Source organism: Colossoma macropomum, unplaced genomic scaffold (genome assembly GCF_904425465.1).
Source record: "Colossoma macropomum unplaced genomic scaffold, Colossoma_macropomum, whole genome shotgun sequence".
NCBI classification, from domain to species: domain Eukaryota; kingdom Metazoa; phylum Chordata; class Actinopteri; order Characiformes; family Serrasalmidae; genus Colossoma; species Colossoma macropomum.
The window spans coordinates 51,881,572-51,905,381 of record NW_023494792.1 but is presented as its reverse complement, the minus strand read 5'-3'; the positions used below and the strand labels follow the sequence as shown (position 1 = coordinate 51,905,381).

At 38.6% G+C, this 23,810-nt stretch overlaps 1 protein-coding gene across 2 annotated transcripts; it reads right to left on the bottom strand.

Annotated features, from left to right (window-relative positions):
* Nucleotides 1–1,082: 1,082 nt before the first annotated feature.
* ifng1r (interferon gamma related) lies at nucleotides 1,083–2,619 on the bottom strand. Of its 2 annotated transcripts, XM_036577547.1 has the most exons (4): nucleotides 2,252–2,619; nucleotides 1,847–1,909; nucleotides 1,568–1,765; nucleotides 1,083–1,327 (listed from the first exon to the last, which is right to left on the bottom strand). In XM_036577547.1, the coding sequence occupies exons 1-4, from the start codon at nucleotides 2,453–2,455 to the stop codon at nucleotides 1,256–1,258; spliced, it is 537 nt and encodes a 178-aa protein (XP_036433440.1). In that variant the 5' UTR covers nucleotides 2,456–2,619; the 3' UTR covers nucleotides 1,083–1,255. The 2 variants fall into 2 exon arrangements, with proteins under 2 accessions (XP_036433440.1, XP_036433439.1); XM_036577546.1 differs by having other exon boundaries at nucleotides 1,568–1,909.
* Between the last annotated feature and the right edge of the window lie 21,191 nt (nucleotides 2,620–23,810).

The following is a 23,810-nucleotide window of genomic DNA, read 5'->3' as shown; positions in this document are numbered from 1 at the left end:
ATTTTATGGCCTTTTCATATGTGCTTTAAAAGTTTATGAGACTTTTTCAGGATCTGCCAGAATTCTGTTTTGGGCTGCTAATCTGCTAATATTATGAAAATTTACAAAAGAAGTTACTTTAGGAAAGATAGTGGAAGTAGTTATGAATTCCTCTGCTGAACCTCTCTGTGTGACCGTTAGTTACTGATTGTAACTGATTGTAAATTTATCATGAAACATAGAGCTGCATTTAGGCCTGACACAATTTTTACATAATGATCTAATGATGGCTATTTGAGATGATCAAGCCAATGGCGACAGTGGCAAGGAAAAACTACCTAAGAGCAGGAGGAAGAAACCTTGAGAGGAACCAAGACTCAAAAGGGGGTCCCATCCTCCTCTGGTCGACACCGGATGGCAAACAATAGCAGCAGAGAATAAATGAATGCAGTAAATGCATTCACTGAGACATCATGGGGCTTAAGAACAAAATATTCTAGCTTCTGTTGCTCATTATTAACATGTTTGACTTTAGCATGCATTTTACCATATTGAGTACTTATTTATGTATTTTTTTGCTTATATTTATTAACACATTGCTTTACTTAACTCTACACAGAATTCTGTGTAACTGTAGATGTTTGTATGAGTGTATAATAAGGTGGCTCATCAGCCAGTTTGGCCACTTTAGGCTTGAATTTTAAATGAACAAGAAAAAAGACAGCCCTAGTTGCATTGCTTTTCTTCAAAGACAAAACTTCCTCCAGCATTTCCCAAGAACTGTGTATGTTAAGTTAGAAGTTCCTACATGCAGTAGGACCCAGCATTAGGCCCACACATTACATAAGGCAGTGTTAAGCTGTACCCATGGCAAACATAGTGCAGAGAAGTATGAAAAAGTGCATGTACTGTAGCTCAGAGAAATTATTTCTTGCACAACCAGGTTAATGCCAGGTTTAGTGGTTTATTGTGTACATATACAGAGTTCTGTCTCATCCGAATGAGTCACACATGAGTTTGATGAACAGTCATTAGCAAAGTACACTCCTGAACTGAATAAGTTACATCTTGAGTAAATTGCACTATGTGATTATACAGTACATTTTATGATAAATAAATACATTACATTACATCTTAGTTATATTTAAAGGTTTGATAAATAAGATAGCAAAAAAGGCACAAAAGATTGATAAATAGCAAAACAAATAGGCACTAAAGTAATGTTTTGAGAACACATGAAACTGAGTTTGATTTCTCTCTGTGCTAAAAAATTCTCCTAATGTGACGCCATGTCATACACAGAGAGAAAGTCATTCACCGCTCCACCCTGGATTGTCATGTCATTCACCTTAATGAGAAAAATAAAGAAATAGTATTATAAATTGTAAGCTTAGTGCGTCATTGCCCAATGAATATTGCTTGATCGCTATAAAAATATGATGTAGTATTATAGTTTATTTCCTATGAAATAAAAAAATGATATAACAAACAATCCTAGCTAGTGTGCCAGTGCTCCATCAACACAAGTAAACTGTGCAAGTAAAACTGCATGGGAAAAAATACATACAAATAAGATTGTTTTTCTTACATTTTTGTGCTTAATCTCCTGAAGTTGTGTCAACACGTGCTGCTCTTTGCTGTATTTGCTTTCCTGCAGGTGCGTCACGTTTGCCTGCATTCCCTTCAGGCTAGCCTCAATCTCCTTGGACTTCTTCATCATGTCCGAAAAGATTTCCACGTAGGAGTTCAACATGGCCGCGAGCACCAGCTTCTCGCAAGTGCAAGTCTTGAAACAGCACAACATGATTAGCGCGATACTTTGTCGTTCCTGAGATTGTTCAACTGTCAGCAAGATTGTCAAACTTACCTCTGTCTTGCCCAAGTAGGGAGCGAACACGGCACGTCCCATCCATTCCTTGTTTTTTAAGTCCTGTAAACAGTAAAAATCATAAAATGACTGTTGTGCATTTTACTTCAAAAACCCAAGTCTGTATTTATACTTAACAAGAACTTCCTCTTCCACAGATAATGATGAAGCAGTATACATTAATGTACACCCAGCCATAAGACACCTCCTTACAGTGCCAAAGCCTCATTTGCCTGATCTGCTTGTTAGAACTAAACACATTCTATCTAAGACTTGTGGCCAAACATCATCTTTGTTAACATTTGTACTTTGCCAAATCACTATGCAACATTAATGCATTTGAACATATGCTAGTTTGGTGTGTGACTAGACTTCTCTATCGAAAATTCAATAGAAAACACTTACATAATACTTTTGCACAGTGTGCACCGCTTTTTTCAGGTTCTGAAGAGGGTTGTGAGGAACATTATGAGGAATCACATTCCCAGCAGCTCCATTCAGTGACTCAATGATGACAAGACCGCACATTAGCACCAGGCTGAACCAAGAATCCATCCTTATTGCTTTGTTTCTTTCAGTGCAGTACGAAAATCCGGAGGGTTTTCTCATCAAAAACACTTTGCTCCAACCTGAGAACAGCGAAACTCTGAGCAAGTGAATGATGTGTTCAAGAATGGGTCGAGGGGTTTATATAGAATGCAACCTGAGAGGGCGTTAAGGGATGTGCTTTGGGTTTTGCGGTTTCTGTGGGCTCCTCATCTATGAAGGAGATTCTGTTTCCTTTAAATCAGGTGCGTTGCTCCTAAATGCGTGATGTTGCAGTAACCCACCTGCCCCAAACGAAGGTAATTTCCTCACAGGGATTCATAGAAAGAACTCTTAGGAGTCCACAGTCGAGGATAGTAGCGAATGCAGTTAGTCTGGCAATACGTGACCTCAAAACTGTGGAATTTCTCAGAAAGAGCTCATAACGAAACGCTGCTGACCAACATATGAGTCAGCCATTGAAAAGAAAGGTCGATCTTTTCATTATAGACAATCTTTCCATTCATCATGCATATCTAAACCAGTGCTATACATAGTATGGCATGTATAATAATGGCTTGAGCGCGCTATAATGCATGCTAATATATCTTTGGACAACAATTTATTTTCTTTACTTTCAGACAGGAACTTTTACATTAAGTGTTCACCAGTTAATATTTTCCTACAGAGGCATCTTGTTGGTTTACTTATCTAAGATAATTTGTTGTAACTAAATTAGGCAGCAGGCATGCTGCACTATTTATTGTCTTTAACTTTTAGTTGGTGAAGCAGCGATCCCTTTTCCAGTAAGCCATAGGATTCTGGTTAATTATTCCAATACTGTTGGAATCTGTTGCATATATTTATTGCCTTGTAGTATTGCATTGCTGCCTTCACTTGTTATTATTTTCACCTGCTCTCTAAATTTTGCTTGTACAGTATTTTTGTTGCCTATGACTACACTGTGTTTTCACATGAATTCAGAATTCCCCTGCATTGTGTCTGTGGTAAATGGTATATAGTAGTAGCAGTTCCTTGAATGTGAACATTTTTATTGTTTTAAAGGATGGACGGTTAGATGGATAGCTTGGTGGACAAAAATGTATTTCTGGTGTATTCTGATTCATGTGTTAGTGGCTAATAAAACCATTGCTTTAGGGGAAACGTTTGACGTAAGAAATTTTGGTATTGTGGCAACTTGCACTGGGCCCACAAATGGAAACTTATGACTTTAAATTAACAGCCAACAGCGACGTGCATGAGTCATATGATTGTAACTTATAAGTGACTCTTTGGACTTCATTGGTTTATTGGTTTATTCATTGATCCAGGCACATTATTTAACACAAAGTAAAGTGTGAAAAAGTGAAATGTTAGCCAACTGACTAATTTTCAGTTACAGCCCCTGAGGCCTGATGTTATTAGGCCAGACACACTGGAAAATTTACACACAGGAGAAAATAAAATGAAATAAAATTAGTTAAGCGTAGGGTGGATGGTAACCGTTTAAGTTCAAGCAAGTAAAGAATTGACCTTGATTGAGGGGGGTCAGCCAACATCTGAAAACTCAAAAATTCATGCACACAATCCTGATTGACAATAAGCCATTTTCTGAATGTACTACATCTGAATATACTATACGTTTTATTGTTGTGAATGTATATTGGCAAAGTATTCCAAAAATGTGCTGCTCTCACTGAAGAAGCTGACTGACTGGATGAGCTTTTCCTAAGGAGTTACCTAGACTTCTAGTCATTTTCTTCGGTGAGCATTTCTGTAACCATCAAAGAACATTCCTAAATGCTTACAGCTGCAATATTTAAGATTTTTTGTCAAAAATGCAAGAGGTAGCATTATCCAGTCAGGACAGAAAAAAAGCGAAAACATAGTGCTATGTATTAACAGCACACACACAGAAGGTCCAACTTTATGTCTCAAAAGCACAATTAACATAATCTTAGAGAGAATATGTAAGTCCAGAGCCGTCATGTCAAAATATTTCCGAGAATGTGATCACATGGTTTTGGCTAAAGGGGGTGGGGGACTCATTCCCCCCCTTAGGCAGACAATAAAGACTCAAGTCACATTTCACAAAACTTTAGCGATAATTTCCCACTCTTTAAGATTACAGCGAACTTGACCATTGTGACCATGTCGTGACCGTTTTTGTGATTATTAGGGTGTTGTGAGTATTCTGAGGATAAACATTTTTTTTCCAATGCATTTTCTGATGAGCTGATTTTAAGAAAAAATTGTTTTATTTCAGGTTTGTTCAGACAGCTAACCAGTCTTTCAGAACAGGCTGCTGCTGTTGCCCCTGGAGACAGGGTCAGAGTGAAGCGGCTAATGCAAGACAGGAACTGTACCCCTTTTTGACCCTTTGACTGGAATAGGCATGCACCATTTTGTTATACAGAGAATTATAACCTGATACTGGTAGGCATACAGTCAGGTACATACATTTCTGGACAGTAATACAATTTTTGGAATTTTGGCTTTGTACACCATACATACATACATCATCTAAACCGCTTCTGGGTCGCGGTGGGGTGCTGGAGCCTATCCCAGCTGTCATTGGGCAGAAGGCAGGATACACCCTGGACAGGTTGCCAGTCCATCGCAGGGCAGCTTTGTACACCATCCCAATGGATTTAAAATGATGCAATCAAAATGTGATTGGACAAATTAACATAATTATAAATACAAGGATTATTTTTAATACTTCCACGCAGATCCCAGGAAAACACCAAAATAACCCTTATGTGGTTTAATTCCTGCTTTGTATTTACTGGAAATAAATGGTGTTTGGTGAAGTTACTTCACAGTAAGCCTGATGACTATGACTTCCGTATTATTTCAGCAGAGAATAATGTATTTGTAAATAGACTGTATTAGATATTGTATGTCAGTTTGCCTTGACGGAGCTGCGTGGGCAGAAGCAGTACAAAATGTTTTGGTTGCGGGCGGGAGCGGGACTAAAAAAAAAACCTGTCCTGCACAGACCTCTAGTTTCTGCTATCTCTCTGATAGGTGTATTTTGTTTCTTCAGCTTAATGATGGCCCCCTTCACTTGCATCAACACCTCTTTGGACCACATATTGAGAGTTCCTATGGACAGCTACCAAATGTATAGTCAACTCTTGGAATCAATTCCAGACCTTTTACCTCTTTGATTTGTCATAAGGGAACAGGGCACACCTGGCCATGAAACTGCTTATCAGTCAACTGTTCAATTACTTTTGAGCCTATGAAAGTGGAGGGACTATGTAAAAAATAACTGTACTATCCAGTTAATGCATTATTTTTGTTGAATTGAAGCTGAAAGTCTACACTTGCATCACATCTTGACTGCTTCATTTTAAAACCATAGTGGTGGTGTACAGAGGCAAAATTCCAAAAATTGTGTCACTGTCCAAATATTTAGGCTGATACCCTGATAACTGGATAACCTGATAAAGGTAGTGATACCTAAAAAAGGTTATTCTTTATTATTTCTACTGTGATAAGCAGTCAGTATGGACAACTGCAAATTATGTTTGAAAGCTTTTGCATTAGTATCATGTGAACTGCCACATAAACAGATTTAGAGTGTAATAAGTCATTCTCTCTGTGTCATATGCCGTTTTTCACTTTTTCAGTATTCAAGACATATTACAATTTTTAAAAAGCAGATAACTGGTTTACTGATTAAGGAAAACATTTGGGATCTATATTTTCATGTGAGAATCAATTCTCAAAAAGAAACATCAGAATCAAAAGTATCAATATCTCATTTTCGATCCACCTGTCCTTTTTCTGTTAAACAGATTTTTTTCATACACCTGCAGTAGGATGCAAAGAGCAACTCACAACACAGCATCTGTTTTTTGTGTAACCACAGTGGGTGATAATGCTTACCCTGAATTCCCCTCCAAAGTGCATAGCTGCTCTGTTGGTTATTCTTTAGAATGTAAGCTGTTTACCCTGTTTTCTGGAAGATCAACTGATGAGTGAGGCAGTACATGTATATCAGAGGGTAGTATTTTTTGGTACAAACATCTTCATTAAAACTGGACGGGCCAGTTAGAAACATTTTTCTTGATTCAGTCTATATTGTTCTTTTATAAATATTGCTAAATTGCAATATAGTCAGGGTCCAGACCTGGTGGACTACAGTACTGCAGTGTTTATAGTGTGCTACAGCATTAAAAACACCTAGTTCAAATCTTCAGCTAATTAGCAAGGCCTCCATGAGTTGAACTCAGAGTGTTCAGAAGGAAAACGTTTATTTCTGCAGAGCTATGGCCCCACAGGAACCGAGTTAGACATCTCTGAAATACACATGCACTTCAGTGATTTCATTAATATTACTATATGTTATTCTACTTCATACACAGGTTATTGATAATCCATCATTGTACTGTGAGGAGGAAAATAAACTGACGTCTCAGAGACCCCACTAAAGTGAGGTTGACACACCCAAGGTAGCCTACGTCTCTATAGTCTCACAGGCTCAGATGTGACCTCATAACAAGAATGAAACCACTTCAAGACATCAGATTAGGAGAAAAGAGATATCATGGCCTTTAGCCAAAAATATATGGTTAGAGTTTGGTTTACTATAGCCTGGCCAGCTGTTTACATCTTGATTTAAACAGAAAAGTCACTGGTCTTAGTTGTATTTCCATTACTGCCCATAATGGATGAGCAAGGCCATTTTTTAATGCTAAGGGGATCCCAGCTGCCTATGCAACTTACAGAACAACGGAAATGGAGGACAAAATAACTTTGGATAATTTCAGACAGTTTATTCCATAGGTGGCTTGTTGGAATAGCTATGAATGAGGTTCATACCATTGCTCAGTGATGAGTGCATGTATTTATGTATTTTTAACGTTATTCTTGTTTGCTGTGGCTAATGGGTGTCCTTTTTGCATGCTTTTAGTATGTGCGACTGCACATAGTTTATTTTGAATACAATTCTGAGGGCTTGTTTTTTTCGAACGTAGCTGCCAATTCTCGCCACATTTTACTCCAGCTAGGTTATTGCAGCTGTGAATGAGGCCACAGAAGCTGGAAACACATTGTCAACTTTTATTACTTGCCCAGTGGTCTTCTAAAGCTAATGTATAATCTAGTATAACAGAGTTGTTTTTCCCTTGCACGAGGTGTTTATCTTTACCCCAATCTCCGCATATATTCTCTGCACATGCAACACACACCTACGTGTTTAATTGGAAGTACTTTTCAGCCATACTAACTTACGCTACATCCATGGGCTAATGCTTGTTGTCCATTGGACAATGTTGGTGACAATGTCGCCCCCTACTTTGAGCTCCACCTTCATGAACTGTTGGATTGGTTTAGAGATTTCACTCAATAAGATTAAGTTCCCACTCATGTTTAGCCCAAAAATTGTATGGATGTCCCTAGACGTTCTCAGTACTACACTCCTGGTAAAAGAAAATGGGCTAAGCCCAAAATGGCAAAACATGAAGCTTTTAATGGTCTTAACAACAAATCATTAAACAATTAGATAAAATACATTCATATGAGATTTTTTTTTCCCTTTGATTTCTTTAAATGTTGAAGTCTTGTGGGTAAACTTGCAGACAGTCTTTTACAGAAAGAAGAATCAGTATTTTTCCACTCAGCACTGATGGCTTAAAACAGCTGAAAAACACTACCAAGCTAGTTTGTGTTTAATGTGAGAATATTCTCTATAGAGCTTATATCTGGACTCTGACCAGCCCCAAACCATCAGTAAAAACGATTATATTTTGGGCTAGGCCCATGTTTTCTGCTCAGGAGTGTATATCATGACTGGCTCAGCAAGACAAACTTCTTTGTAGCCACCATAACCAGGGGAAAAAAAAACTAATTTTGAGCACAACACATCATTGCTGACCTCACATTTAACTGCATTTAACTTGTTTCTTTAGCAGTTTGACAGCACACAACAGGTAATGGCTAATTAACCAGAATCCTACTTTTTACAGCACTAGACATAGATATCTAGCCTGTCGTCCTGTCCCTAGCCATGTGATCCCTTGTATTATGTCCTTGTTATTTGTCTCACCTGTGTCTAGTCTATAGCCCTGCCCTCTGGTCATCATTTCCAGGTGTTTCTTGTCTGTTCTGAAAGTATTTATACCAATGTGTTTGCTTAATGTTCTCTTTTGTTGCCTAATATGACTTTCTATCTGTGGTGTGTGCCTCTTGCTTGTAGATATGTCTTTATGGATTTTTCATGGTGTTTTAGTTTCAGTGTTTATATTTGTATATTATAGTAGATGAGACTCAGTCTCAAAAAAATGATATCAGGAATGTTTCATTCTCATCTGTTAATTTTAGTGCTTTAGTGTCAAGTTATACACAAGAATAAGACACTTGTGATCAGTATTCTATGCAGATGCAGTAAGCATGCAAATAATTCTGATCTAGTATGTGATGATGCAGAGAACATGCATTTCAAACTCTTTCGAAAGCACTGCTTTGAGCTCAGGACTTCCAAAATAATCAAACCATTCAAGATTCACACTCAATTTTACCACTAATAGTTATAGTTATTTAGTTTCCCTTTTTCCTTTGTTTTGTTGTTTTAACATGGATGTCTCTGCGCTGCTGTCAGTCAATTCTGATGATAATAAAACGCACTCATGCTTGTGTCCTGTCACGTCGCCTACTTCATCCCAACACCGTTTTTATATTGCTGTCAGGGGGCTGTATTCTTTTTGAGCAGTCTGAAATCTGTGAGTGCCTGGCTTCCAAGTGAAGGCCTAGGTCTCCCCAGGCTCCTCCTGTAGCTACACCCCTGCTTTGAGAGTACTTTGACTGTAAGCTTTCTGCTTAAATGCTGCCATGTTGTAACATTTGGTAGCACTGTGCAATGCAGCAATGTTGCTGTGCGTGCTAGGAGAAATTAATTCCTTGTGCATACATAAGACCTTCATATGTGTATGCAGGGCTGTTGTTATGGGCTCGTTGAGCAGATTGCTAGTTGAGGATTACATTTTTTTGCCGGTAATTAAGCGCAGCACTTGGGAAGAGGTTGATTAGCTGGAGCAGGTGTGGCAAATTGTGGTTGGAACTATTGTGTGCAGCTCTCCAGGACCAGGGCTGGAGACCACTGCCCTACAGTTTACCAGACATTACTGGAACTTTGAGACAGTTTTCTGTCATCAGATAAGACAAAAAAAGAGCTTTTTAGCAACAAACACCAGAGGTGGGTTTGATGTATATACAAAGAAAGCCATGCAGAAAAGTACCTCATCCCACTGTGAAGTAGAGTGGTGCATCTGTGATGTGGGGCTGTTTTTTTTTTCCAAAGGCTCTGTAAACTTACATGGTATCGTGGACTCCATCAAGTACCAGCAGATATGAAATCAAAACCTGACTGTCTCAGCCAGGAAGCTTAAAGCAGGACAATGATCCAAAGCACACCTTAAAATCAACACAAAAATGATTCACTGGCCACATAATTAAGGTTTTGCCATGGCCATCCCAGTCCCCTGACCTAAAAAACTGTGGGATGTGCTGAAGTAGAGTCCACAAGCGTGGACCTCAATGTCTGAATGATCTGGAGAGGTTCTGTATGGAGGAATGGTCTCAGATCACTTGCCATGTGTTCTCCAGTCTCATTAAGCATTATAGGAGAAGAGCGTTTATCTTTGCAAAGGGAGACTGGTGGCTGAAAGGGTGCTAACAATTGTGGCACATAGAGACTGGAGAAAAATATTTATTTCAAGATAAGATTTAGGTTTTTATTTCAATCATTATGTTTCAAATAAAAGTTAGATTTTTGTTATTATTTTGAATGAAGGATCAAAAGGATCAGCAACAAAGAATGTTTTTACAGCCCGTTTTGCTCATGTTTAACAGGGGTGCCAATATTTGTAGAGGGCACTGTAGATGGCTAAGTTACTGAAATATTAATTGTCATTATTCATTCGCTTTCACAGGTTGTTGAGTGAACCAGGCACTATGATTATTTGAATATGATTAAAATATTCTCAACTGAACACATATGTTTCTCTTTGCTTAAGACTTTTATTTGCTCTGCTGATCTTTGGCAACTGTAAATTGTGACCTTATGAAACCATATTAATAGTTTAATTGAATAAAGAATGTTATAAGAATATAGAGAAAACAATACCCCAACACTGTATTTTCATAATTTAATTTTTATTTTGTCTTTATAACTAGTTAAGTTTATTTCATGGTTTTCTTTAGGGTAAATCAGATAATGACCATGGCAGTGACAGTGAAGAAATTAGGCCTACAGAGCCAGGAATATTACTATTACTAGGTAATATAATTTCTTAATGAACAAGACTTGATCTGCATTGATGAAGGTCCTAAAATGGTGATTTTAAAAATGGTGTGAAAATATTGCTTGTGAATATTAAATATAAAAAAAACTTTGGATCTCCTTAGTAGGCCTGGATCTCCACTCAAATTTATTGTCCAATTTGTAGTTAATTCTTCACAGTCAGTAATTCATGAGCTATTCTAACTATGTGCTTTATGCAGTATTGAACAACATTTCTCCACTGGCCAAGCCAGTAATGAAGTCATGCAGGTTTTGTTTTAGTGGCACTTGTAGACCATTATGGAATACAAACACTAGAGAACAAATTCAGGTGTTTGTACACAGAGGGCCTTCCAATTTACAAAATGCCCAACAACCGATTAGTTTGGGGCTGTAGTGTCATTTCTATCTAAAACAGGCAATGATTTAAAAGTTTATGAAAATGAAAAATGAGCCCTCCTAAACGTGTCTCTGCATTCAGAGGGACCCCCTACTGTGCCTGAGAAAATGAACATTAAAATACAAACCCTTTACATGCTGCTTCTGTTTTTTTTTTTCTTTAAAATGCCAATTTGTTACACTTTATTGCTTATTGATGCTCATTTTGAATAAATCAGTTTGTTCGTTCTGATATGAAACCCAGGTTTCACATATGACTAAATGTCACAAAAGTTAATGACGCAGGAACTTATATATGTATATCCGGTGTGTTCTGACAGTTTAGTTTAAAAGAAAAATATTTTGTAGACATTAATAGCTTATTTTATGCTCATGTCTGTGCTCATGTCTGTGCATTCAACTGCTTCTGAGAATTTGTCTTAGAAAGTGAAAGTGAAGAGAGGGTTGAGTCTCCCTCTCTCTCTCACTCTCTCTCTCTCATGCTTTCACAAAAAGTATTGACAGAAATGCAAAACTTTTCACTTTTAAAGATGCAATTTACTATTTAAGCACTTCTTCAATTTATACACAAGGAAAAGACAAATGTAATCAGTGTTATTATGTGCAAAAGAAGTAGTACAAATAATTCTGATTGAATGGAGCATAATCAGCATGTGGTAACACAGAGAATGTGCATTTTAAATTGTTCTGAAACCTATTTCAAACATGGGAGTTCCAAAAGAATCTAAACATTTAAGAGAGCCCTGTTTTGGACAGGCTGTTTTTTTATGCATTGACCAGAAAAGATTACTGCATTCAACATGTCATTTTCAGCCATTTTTAGTTGTGGGCCTACTTTTTGGTAAACTTTACATATTAACAAAGTGATATTATCAGTGAAATTTGTACAGTCAATCACTGTCAAAGCAAAGCTTTATAGCCTTTTTATTTTCACAGCATTGGGAAACACAAGCTGCCCTTTATGTGTGAATAAGGCTCGTGACAAATTGTCTAGAATTAGGTCTATTGGTTATCATTAAAAAGACAGATTAAGTTACTTCCTAAAGTTACTGTCTTAAAGACTCACGTTTTACATAGAGATAGGCTGTAAAACTGTGTTTTGACCTGTTGAATGCAACTGCATGCTAATCAGTACAGCTATGCGCTTCTAGGCCCTAATTGGTCAGAGTCAGTAGAGAAGCTCAGTGGTTAACCAGTTGAACAGTTATGATTGTTTTGTGTGGGCTGTACTAATGTAAAATATCTTTTCTTTAATACTAAAACCATTGGAGTGTTTAATGGAGTTAGTACAGACGAGTTACAGTAGTACTTCTTGAATTTAATTTTTTGTGTTTAATAGTCTTTGTAACACAATTAGCCAGTACTAAAAATGACTAATCCGATGGCTAATTACTAAGTATCTATCCAGTTTCCCTCTTTCCGCTGATCTCACCTGTGGAAAGGAGCGTTTTTCAGCTGTAGTCCTCTGGGTTGACTCACTAGTGAGTGACATAAGGGCTTCCTGTGGGGCCACTCCATCTGCGTAGGAGCAACGCTGAGTTTCCAGCAAGCCTGCTGTGGTTGGGCCACTCAGCGTACCGCGCAGAACTTCAAGCATGCGTCAAATTCATCTTATTCATGGGTTTTACAGTCCTATGAAGAGGAGGGGGATTCAGTTGGCACCTCTGGCTAATTTCCTGACCTCTGTATAGTGGAACACAGGCCATCAGCATATGGTGGTTCATTTGACTAGAGTTCACCGTGCAGGGTTGTGAGGCCTTCATATGAACCCATGCATAGGTTTAGGACAGACACAATGACTGTCATCTTTACTGCATCTAAAGTACATAAACACTCACCTACTATATCTGGCATTAGCTTGATAGTATATTGAGAGTGTATTGGTGTAGACCATATTACATCCATATATTTTCTATGATACATTTGTACACCAAGGGGCAGATTTAATAAGCAAGGTGTTAGTCACTCATTGTCTGCTGGTGGGGGTTGCCAGTTTAGTGCATTGTCTACTAAGAACTTCCATGCAAACAAACACTGACTCAACTTCATAATTAACATATGACCAGTACAATATAAGCCCCATTTGGCTCAAATGTTTTGTGTAAAAGCCAGTTTTTGCAGGTAAGAAAAGAAATCTTATCTTTTCTGATTTTGAGTGACTTAGGAGATCAAAATAATGACTTATTTTCACATTTTGACTTATTATGGCAAAATATTGATTAAGTTGAAAAAATGAGGATTACTTATTGAGAAAGCTTACGGATATTATAACACAAGTCATTATTATGAGAAAATGAGACATTGATGAGTTTGGTAAAATAAACCCGAACTATTGGGTTTATGTTTGATTTAGAAAAACAGTTTAAAACGTTGTTTTAGGTTTTTTATGTCCTTCAATAAATTAAGAGTAATGCAACATGGTAGGGGTCCACAGATGTTTTTTTCATTAAAAATAAATAAATGCGAAATAAATGTGAATAAACCTCTCTCTTTTCTGTCTCCGAGCACCTACAGTGGCAGCTACGTTAGAGCCAAAAATAGTTCATGTTGCACTGAGTGCACTGAGGCAGAAGCACAAGAGAACAGCGACAATCCCTTTGATCTTATTATGGGGGCTAAAGGCCACCTGTTTACTGCATCAGGACACTCAGTTTTTATGCCAAAATAGCACAAAACACTATTAAATCTGCTCCTAAAGTGTCCCCAAAAGTAGTTTATCGTGATAGTACATAATGAGCATTGTTTAACAATTAACCAATTAACCAAAGAAGGCTAGTATTCCAAGTCATTTGGACCATTTATATTTTCATTTCATAGCAAAATATTTACACAGTATAAAAGGCAATTAGTGTATATACAGACGGAAAGACTGTTATTAAAGGAAAAATTAACACAAAGTGTGTTAGTAAGATGTTGGACCACCACAAGCCTCCAGAACAGCTTCATTGCACCATGTCATAGATTCTGCAAGTCTCTGGAATAGCACTGAAAGGATGGAACACCATTCTTCTAAACGAAAATCCCTCAGTTGGTGTTTTGATGATGGTGGTGCAGAGTGCTGTTGGTCCAAAATCTCCCATAGGGGTGTGATCGGGTTGAGATCTGGTGACTATGAAGGCCACAGCATATGATTTACACCATTTTCATACTCATCAAACTATGTGGTGACCCCTTGTGCGCTGTGGATGGGGACATTGTTGTCCTGGAAGAGACCACTCCTATAAATGCTTCATCAAAGTGATGTGAGAAAAACTTTGTATTGATGACTCTTCCCAAGGCAGGGTCGGCAACATATGGCTCCGAAGCTGCAAGCGGCTCTTTTACTGCCCTGTTGCGGCTCCACAGCTGAATTAGATTTGTAGGTAAAAATAAAATAATCCTCCTTTGCAATAAAATAAATCTCTGCTGATCATTCAAACACAGTTTTAACAGTAAATGGTCTTGAAAGTTGGAGTTACTGTATATCTGTTAATTCACCCTTTAACTCTGAAGGTTGGTGCGCAGACTGCTGGTCTCCATAGCAACACAGGCAACAATGTCGCCTAGCTAGCAGCTAAAGAAAAGGCAAAGAGAAAGATTTAAGACAAACCGATAATTTGGAGATGAAAGGACTTATTTGCATTTATAATCACTCCAGCTGGTTTACTGATACGTTTAATCTGCAACGAGAAACTGTCAAACACTAAAAAGTTGCGAGGCTGAAGTCGCTTCTCATTCTCCAGCTTCTCGTTTGAATTCTCCCGTTCCTCCTTAAATAGTGCAGCAGCTACATTCTGGTGCCTCAGGCACCATTTAAGGTGTAACACGAAAATTCGAACAAGAAGCTGGAGAATCAGAAGCTGACTTCAGCCTCGTAAAAAGTTGTTGAGAAAAGTCGTTGAGAGACATTTTACGAGAAGCTATTCTACTTTTTCGGAAGAGTGTCCTGCTGGAGATGTGAGAAAAGTGACTATAGTTGAGCTAAAGCTTAAAGCAGAGCCAAGTAAGTCTGCATTTTCATTTATATTATATTTTTTAGCCTGTACTAACACATTATTACATACTGAGGAATATTTACAGCCAAGATGGTGAAACATTAACTTTAAATGTTGTGGCTCCCAAGGTGGTTTGATTTTTGTTGAAAGGACAAAATGGCTCTTCTTAACATTTGGGTTGCCGATCCCTGCTCTAAGGGTGCAAGTGGACCCAAATCATGCTTGCATAAAGACCCCCCACAGTATAACACAGTCACTGGAGCCCCCTCAGTGTAAGCATGTTAAGCGTTAAATGGTGTACTGCTCTCTTGGTTTACGTCACACATGCACTCACCCACTTGTTGAGAATATGCAGAATGACTCATCTGATCGTATCGCTGTTTTCCATGTCTCTGTATATGATTTTTGCACCACTGAACCCTCAAATCTGCATTAATCTCTGTAATGAAGGGTTTATGCACTGCAACCCTACACACTTAAAAAACACAGTCCTCCAAGGGTTCTTTAGTAAAGAAAATGGTTCTATATAGAACCGTGAAGACGATGATTAAAAGGTTCTTTGCATTGTGAAAGCGTTCTTCAAATTGATGGAGAATTGATGTGTGATACATGGTTCTATATAGAACCTTTTTGAAAAGGCTTCTATATAGCACCAAAGAGGGCTCTGCTATTGTTAAGATACAAGCTTATTACACTATAATAAACTGGTGCTATGTAAAACCTTTTCAAAAAGGGTCTGTATAGAACCATCTAGAGCACTTTCTCCATCAGTTTGAAGAATCATTTTACAATGCAAAGAACTTTTAATCATGCAAAGAGTTCTGTGAGTGTTCATGTTTCTACATGGAACCATTTCCTTTACTAAAGAACTCTCAAAGAACCCTTAAAGAAGGTACTACAGTATCCCTCTCTGTGTAGTTGGAGTGCTCTGGCAGGCACAGTCTGATCATGTAATTCTCAGTTACTGGAGGAACAGTTGCTCCTCTGTTTTTCCTTACATGTTGCACTAATTTAATAGCAACCCTGTCACTGAATGTTAGCATTCGACTTCGAATTTGTAACCCTATTAACTTTTTTCCCATAGACCTTTTTCTAACTGTTCACTTCAGTCATTGTTCTTATTGAAACACTAGCCAGTTGAGTAGTCTTTGTGGCTGAATCTCCTGCCATGTGTGCCCCAATAATGCTTACTTAGATCTTTTGTTCTTGCCATCTTGATCCCAAATCGAGGTCAACTGGGCCTGCTCAACATTTGTATACATGTGACAGAGCACGGTGTGATGTTAACTGTGTAATTATATAAAGCAGTACAGCTGTCTGAGAGTATCTGCACTCGTTGCTTATTGGTCTACCCATTTCCAAAGCAATACTCGATACTTGGTATGTGGTCTGTTGTGCCCACAGCCCCACTTAGGCCAGTGCAAATCTTTTGCAGAGGACTGTCTGTGTGTTTGTGTGTGCATGCATGCATATGTATATGCATGTGCATTTGCTTTCACCCCTTCATTGCACATAGGCTTTGTGGCTGCCAAGGGTAGAGAAATTTGTGGTTATGCTTCAGAGTTCACTGACTTTTAGGAACTCCTTCTGCAGTCGCTCTCACTAAGCCTTCGTAGGAATTCTAAAAAGCAAACGTAGCCTCTTTAGGCTTCACAAACCTGCCCAGAGGCTTAACCATAATTTCAACCAAAGGTTTATAGGTTTGCATGTGAGTTGGCAAGTGCACATTTCTGTGAATTTGCATTCGTCAGAGCAGACTGGCTGCACAGAGACAGGCATGACTTTCTTTTTCTTTCTTCTTTTTTTTTGTGCAGTGCAAAATGTGGACATTTTCTGCAGGAATTGTAGAAGTGATTTTAGACAATATTTTAAATGCAGTCAAGAAAATCAACACTGACCAGTTTAAAGAGCATTTTCCAAATTTCTACATAATCATTAAAATGTAAACAAAATCATTTAGAGTGGTTTGATGTGTAATGCTCTGTTTTAGAGGCACTTATTGAGTAAGAATTGCTCTCAGTGGTGGTGATAGTTTTTTAAAATCCATTCATAGTACATGCAGGTTGCTGTAAAGCAAAACAGCACCCAAAAATATATATTTTTTTAGAATTAGCACTATTTTACCATTATCGACATAACATATAAAACTCAGAAGAGGTGTGTAGGTTCAGTTGTCATTTTGAATAGAAAATAAAATGGCAGTATTTGTGTTGGCTATTGCGGCCCCTTGTTCCTATCACCACCACTATGAAGAAATGAGAGTAGGTAAGTTTCTCTACAATGAACCATTTCACATCAAACCACTTTGATTAACTTAAATCAGGTGCCTCTGATGGTATTCAACAAATCCACACAGTGGCTGGAGTGCAGCGAGTGTTCTTACTAAACTATTCTTCTAACCGATGTATTAATAATTGTTTTAAAAACAAAGAATTCTTGTTATGTTTTATGGTATTAATACTTATTTGTATTTATACTAACGTTATATTGTGTTTTTACTTCCAAGATGATTAATTTTAAACAATTTTCTTGGTTGCTTAAGGCTTTTTCACAGTGTTATATCACTTTTACTCTCGTATCTTTATTCAATAAATTACACATTCAATTTGCAGCCATTATGTTGACTGTGCGGACAGGCAGGTAAGCAATGCAGCTTTTCACCACCAGAGGGTGCCAATCTAACAAAATGCTGCCTCACCTATGAGTCACACGCCATTGTTGTTCCTACTTATTTTAATGTAATAACACTGGGTGATACATCAATCAGCAGAAAATGTTTTGCACAGGCTATAGTGCTATTTTCCCTGTAACATAGACTTATACATAGCCACAGCCACTACAATACAAACCTATATTTAATATGTTTAACACAACAACATTTTGGGCTGTATGTCCAAAAGTTTGTTGAAAGTTTGTCATCCAGTGTTTTTTCAGAAATCAAGGTATTAATTGGGAGTTTGTTACCCCTTTGCTACTGTGATAGCTGCTGTTCTTCTGGGAATATTAGTGAGGTCAAGTACTGATTCTGGATCAAGTTGTAAGATTCTGGATCATAAACGCCACTCCAGCACATCCCAAAGGAATTGGATGATGCTACATCACTCCAGAGAATGCAATCCCACTGCTCCACAGCCCAGCGCTGGAGAAATTTAGGCAATGCTTGGCATTGGGCATGATGACCCTAGGCTCATGTGTGGCTGCTCCAGAATATCCCATTCTATTGGCAATGCTTTACTAAGGAGAATATACAAATAATGTAAGACTGCAGCTCTCCACCCTACAGTAAAGATGCCTACACACTGTAGAGAATTTCTAATTTGGAAAGCTAAAATGAGTATGAGGAACTATAGCTTTAAAATAGCTTTTAGCACTTTCCTAATGATAACAAAGACTGGACAGTTAAAGGAACACACACACACACACACACACACACACACACACACACACACACACACCCACACACACACACACCATCTAAACCACTTATCCCTCTGGGTGTCAAGGGAGCTGGAGCCTACCCCGCTGACATTGGGCAAAAGGCAGGAGACACCCTGGGCAGGTTACCAGTCCATCGCAGGGTAGACAGACAGACATATACAGCCACACACACATTCACACCTAGGGGCAATTTAGCATGTCCACTTGGCCTGACTGCATGTATTTGTACTGTGGGAGAAAACCCACGCAGACATGGGGAGAACATGCGAACTCCACACAGAAAGGACCCTAGTCGCCCGGCCGGAAATCGAACCCAGGCCCTTCTTGCTGTGAGGCAACAGCCCTACCCACTGCGCCACCATGCCGCCCAGTTATTAACACTTTAATCTAAAAAAATAATAATAATTTACATACTTTACATGCAAATTTACATACACTGGCTAAAAAGGAACCAATATTTGGGCACCAAAAAGGAGTAAGTGGAAAATTGTGTAAATTTGATTTTTTGCAGAATAATATATCTATATGTCATTTCTCTGGTGCTTCAGATAGCACTAACAGAATAGTTTAAAATCTATATAGTTAAAAATGGAAGGAAATTGTAGGTTTCTTTCTGGGACTTGCTGTCTGGTTGCCTTTAGTGTAATTATAAGAGAACAATCAATTTATTGATTATTTGGAAACATTAAAAAAATTCCCTCCAGGAGTTGTGAAAGTGTATAAAAAGGTCATATATGATGGCATGTCATGTGAAATCAGGTGCATAAATATGCAAAGACGTATTATTGTCCTGGACCTGATTTGACTCACTGGCCCTGCTTGTTTTCATTGTACAGTACTCATTCAGTTATCCTGTCAGAGCCATCCAAAGGGGTCTGCTCAGGGATGGACTGGTCATCGGGAGGACTGAGACAATTCCCGGTGGGCTGCTATGTGTGTGGGCCGCGGAGAGAGTGAGAAAGAGAAAAATGCATTGTTATTTCCAATGTAGTCCTATATAAATGAATGGAGAGTGCCCAGGACAGACACATGTGCTGGGCAAATACTGGAGTGCACATATCTAGACAAGTCTCAGTGTGTGGCCGCTAGCTAATCACGCAAGTGCTGTCGCCCCCAGAACAAAGCATAATGATAACAACTGGGAAAGTTAAACTGTGAAGGCTAGATAGAGAGAGATGGAGAAAACCTCCAAAAAGCTTAGGGGAGAGCAGGCTGCGTGACAAACACTGTGGGACATGTTTTTTGGGGGTCTTGTTAGGGTGTTCTGGTCGCTGTGGGCTGGTCTATAGAAAAGTCCAAAGTTCCCTTTCGACATCGGACTGGTTCATCTACAGAGCCAGCAAAGGAAGGTGTATGGCTGTGATCCCAAGCAGTTAGTGACCATCAGGCCATGGAGACTGCTGGCAATGGATCCATCATGCCATACACTTTAACAAGCAGGTTAGCTGTGCCACAAAACGTGCACACAAAATACTGCATTCAGTTTAGAGATGAGGGGAAGGATTCACACACACTGTCAATTTTTTGTCACTGTTACAGAAAAACCTCATATCTCAGAAATAGATACTTTGTAGGAGTGGGGTGGCTGATAGCCTAGTGGTGAGAGAGTTGAGCCAGCAACTGGAAAGCCATTTCAAATCCCAGGACTGACAGAGTACCCGGTTGTACTGTTGGGCAGGGAACTTAACCCCCTACTGCCCCAGGTGGTGCTGCTCTTCTGGTGACGCTTTGCTGTTCCCAGACTGGGCATTTTTAGGCAGCGAAATGGCAAATTTCTCTTGTAGGATCAACAAAAAACATAAGAGAAAGATAAGCAATAAGCAGATTTGTGCTGTACAGTAAGATGATCTGAACCTGTACATTGTTTTCATGGCTAGAGATTGGAAAATGGATTTAAAATGTATACAGTGGACCCATTTGGACACTTTAACCATGAGTAAACCTTAATAAGGCACAACATCAAATACACTCTGTGTGGAGAAAGCCTGGAGAGGAATTCCAACCGCAATTTTCTAAGGCTATTGCCACTTGGTTTGAATGTTTTTGACCAATCAAACCAACATTTTCGAGTATGCCGTGAATGTCCAAATACTTTTGGGGGGCTACTGTATGTAATTAGGATATTAAATGTGTCAACACATCCAACAGGGAGTAGTCAACTGTACTAGCTAAGGTACCACTGTAATAACTAATGTGGGATATGAGTCCTGTGTTCAGTCAGTGTACGTATGTGACACCCACATGGGTTAGTTTATTCATATGGTGTGCCACAGATTACAGTGCATGAAAACCCACATTTCCAAACTAAAATCTTTTCTTAATCTTTAGATATATTCAGTAATTACTATGATTTATTCAATAACTGTAAATGATGTAGTTATGAGAGTGACGGTATGAAGCATGGGCCCATACACACTCAAAAAGAAATTGTGTAATTTAATTGAGTCATGCATTTCCACCCAATCATATTCGGATAGAGTCAGCACACAAACACTTTGCCTCATCAACCTTAAAGGCAGTGCATTTAAGGCCTGCATGTTTTCATTTTGTAGGTCAAGCAACCCCTTGGTTTATTTTTTTTGGAGTGTAAGGGTCTGCATATCTGCATTCACATCTTCTCACTTTAGATATTGTGCATTTATCAGAGAACAGTAACAAATATTATTAACTGATTGTGAGTTGGTAATAAAAGCTGGCACCAGAAGAAGCACACAGGTTAAGTGTTCATGTGGCTTCTTTACATAATAGGAGCAATAAAAGGAAACAGCGCCACCTGCCACAGAATAGGATACCATAACACACGTGTTCAGGCCACATGTTCCACCTGCAGGTCTCTATGACTCTGTGTCATCCCGTATAGCTGACTACTCGTCCTAAATGCTACATCAGTGCTCAGTGTTACATTACTGCTCTCTTTGGGTTTGTCATGGCCACCAAGAGTGCTGGAAGAGAGTGGGGATGAGGATGATTTCAAGGGCCAACGAGAAACAGGGGCCCACATAGTTTGTACCTTTTTTGTATGTGAATTTTAGGCTTGCTGAAAATAAAGGCTAGTTTCAGATACAGAGGTAAGGGCAGTGCATCCTGCATTCTGTCAGCCCTCCAGTGGGCCCCTCTGTGTAAACTTTCAGTGGTTTAGCCAGGCCGAAGTCTGTAAGAAGGACATTAATTCAACTGAAAATGCTGCCAAAAATGTAAGTCAGACTTTTAAAAATGTCAGGAAAAATGCAAAAAGTACAGAAAATAAGGACTGTGTCTCCCAGTTCTTCAGAGGTAAAGGTGGGTTATCAATACAATAAGTTTCATTCCAAAATGCTGTATATCCATTTGGAAAAAATTTAGATATGACGTGCTTTTGAACAGAATAACAGCTGACGCATAATGGAAAACACTTTGTTGTCTCTCTCATTAAGCTGGTATTATTATAACATATATATTTTATAAAATTGGTATTTCTTGAATGTGTAAAGGATAGTTATGGCTTTTGATTTCAGTTAACTTTCAGTTAGTCTTAAGAGTACAGTGCTCTTAGAGTACAGTGCCCCTTCCCAATTTCTTCTATGTTTGCATATTTGTTACACTTGAATGTTTCAGATCATCAAACTATTTTGAATATTAGATATATATAAGCCAAGGACACACAAAATGCTGCTTTTAAATGATGATTTCATTTGTTAAAGGAAAAATGCTCTTCAGCATTACCTGGCCCCATTTGAAAAGGTAATTGCCTCCTAAAACAACCAGTTAATCAAATTCACTTGTCTGCCAATGTGAAGCAGGCCAGAAGGGCTCAAAATGCAGCACATGATGCCATGTTCTAAAGAGAGTCAAAAACAGATGCAAAGTCACTGAAATCTTCCAGTCTGGAAAAGGTTACAAAGCCATTGATAAGGCTCTGGGACTCCAGCGAACCACAGTGAGAGCCATTATCCACAAATGGAGAAAATGGAACAGTTGTGAACCTTCCCAGGAGTGGCCGGCCTACCAAAATTTCACCAAGTGTGCACTGACAACTCATCCAGGAGGTCACAAAAGAACACAGATGAACATCTGAAGAACTGCAGGTATCACTTGCCTCAGTTAAGGTCAATGTACACGATTCTACAATAAGAAGGACCCAGGGCAAAAATGGCATCCATGGGAGAGCTGCAAGGCACAAACCACTGCAGACCAAAAAGAACACAAAGGCTCATCTTTCATTTGCCAAAAACATTAGATGATGCCCAAGACTTTTGGTATAATATTCTGTGGACTGATGAGGTGGAACTATTTTAAAGACATGGGTTCTGTTAACCTGGCATCAAGCTAACACCACATTCCACCATAAGAAGATCATACCAACATGGTGGTGGTAGTGTGATGGTCTGGGGCTGCTTTGCTTCTGCAGCACCTGGACAAATTGTCATAATTGATGGAACCATGAGTTCTGCTGTTTATTAAGAAAAGGATTTGGAGTGGCCCAGTCAAAGTCCTGACTTGAATCCCATTGTGATGCTGTGGCAAGACCTTAAACTGGCAGTTCATGCGAAAAACCCTCCAACAGAGCTGAATTAAAACAATTCTGGAAAATTCTTCCACAGCGCTGTAAAAGACTCATTGCAAATTATTGTAAACATTTGATTGCAGTTGTTACTGCCAAGCGTGGCACAACCAGTTATTAGGTTTAGGGGGCAATTACTTTTTCATATGGGTGATATAGATTTTGCAAAAATCTTTATCTTAAATAAATGGAATGATTTAAATGATTTAAATGATTTAGTAGCATTTTGTGTTTGCTCATGTTGTCTTTATCTGTATCTGGATTATCTGAAACATTTAAATGTGAGGGGCAAATTCTTTTTTACAGCACTATACATTAATAGTTTTAGTTTAGTTTTTATTTAGTTGTAGTGTTCCACTTTATTAGGAAACTTCCTTGTATCTACACTCATTGTCTATTTTATGAGCTCTACTTTCCATATAGGTGCACTTTGTAGATCTATAATTACAGACTGCAGTACATCTATTTGTATACTTTGTCAGCCCCCTTTTACCCTGTTCTTTAATGGCCAGGACCTGCAGTGAAACTGATTTGGTGGTGGTGTGTTAGTGTGTGTTGTGCTGGTACGAGTGTATCAGACACAGCAGTGCTGCTGGGGTTTTTAAACATTGGGTCCACTCACTGTCCACTCTATTAAACTCACTTACCTTGTCAGTCCACCTTGTAGATGTAAAATCAGAGACACTAGCTCTTCTGTTTCAGCACAGTTTGTGTTGGTCATCCTCTAGTCCTTCATCAGTGTTCACAGGATGCTGATGGTTGACTATTTTTGGTTGGTGGACTATTCTCTGTCCAGCA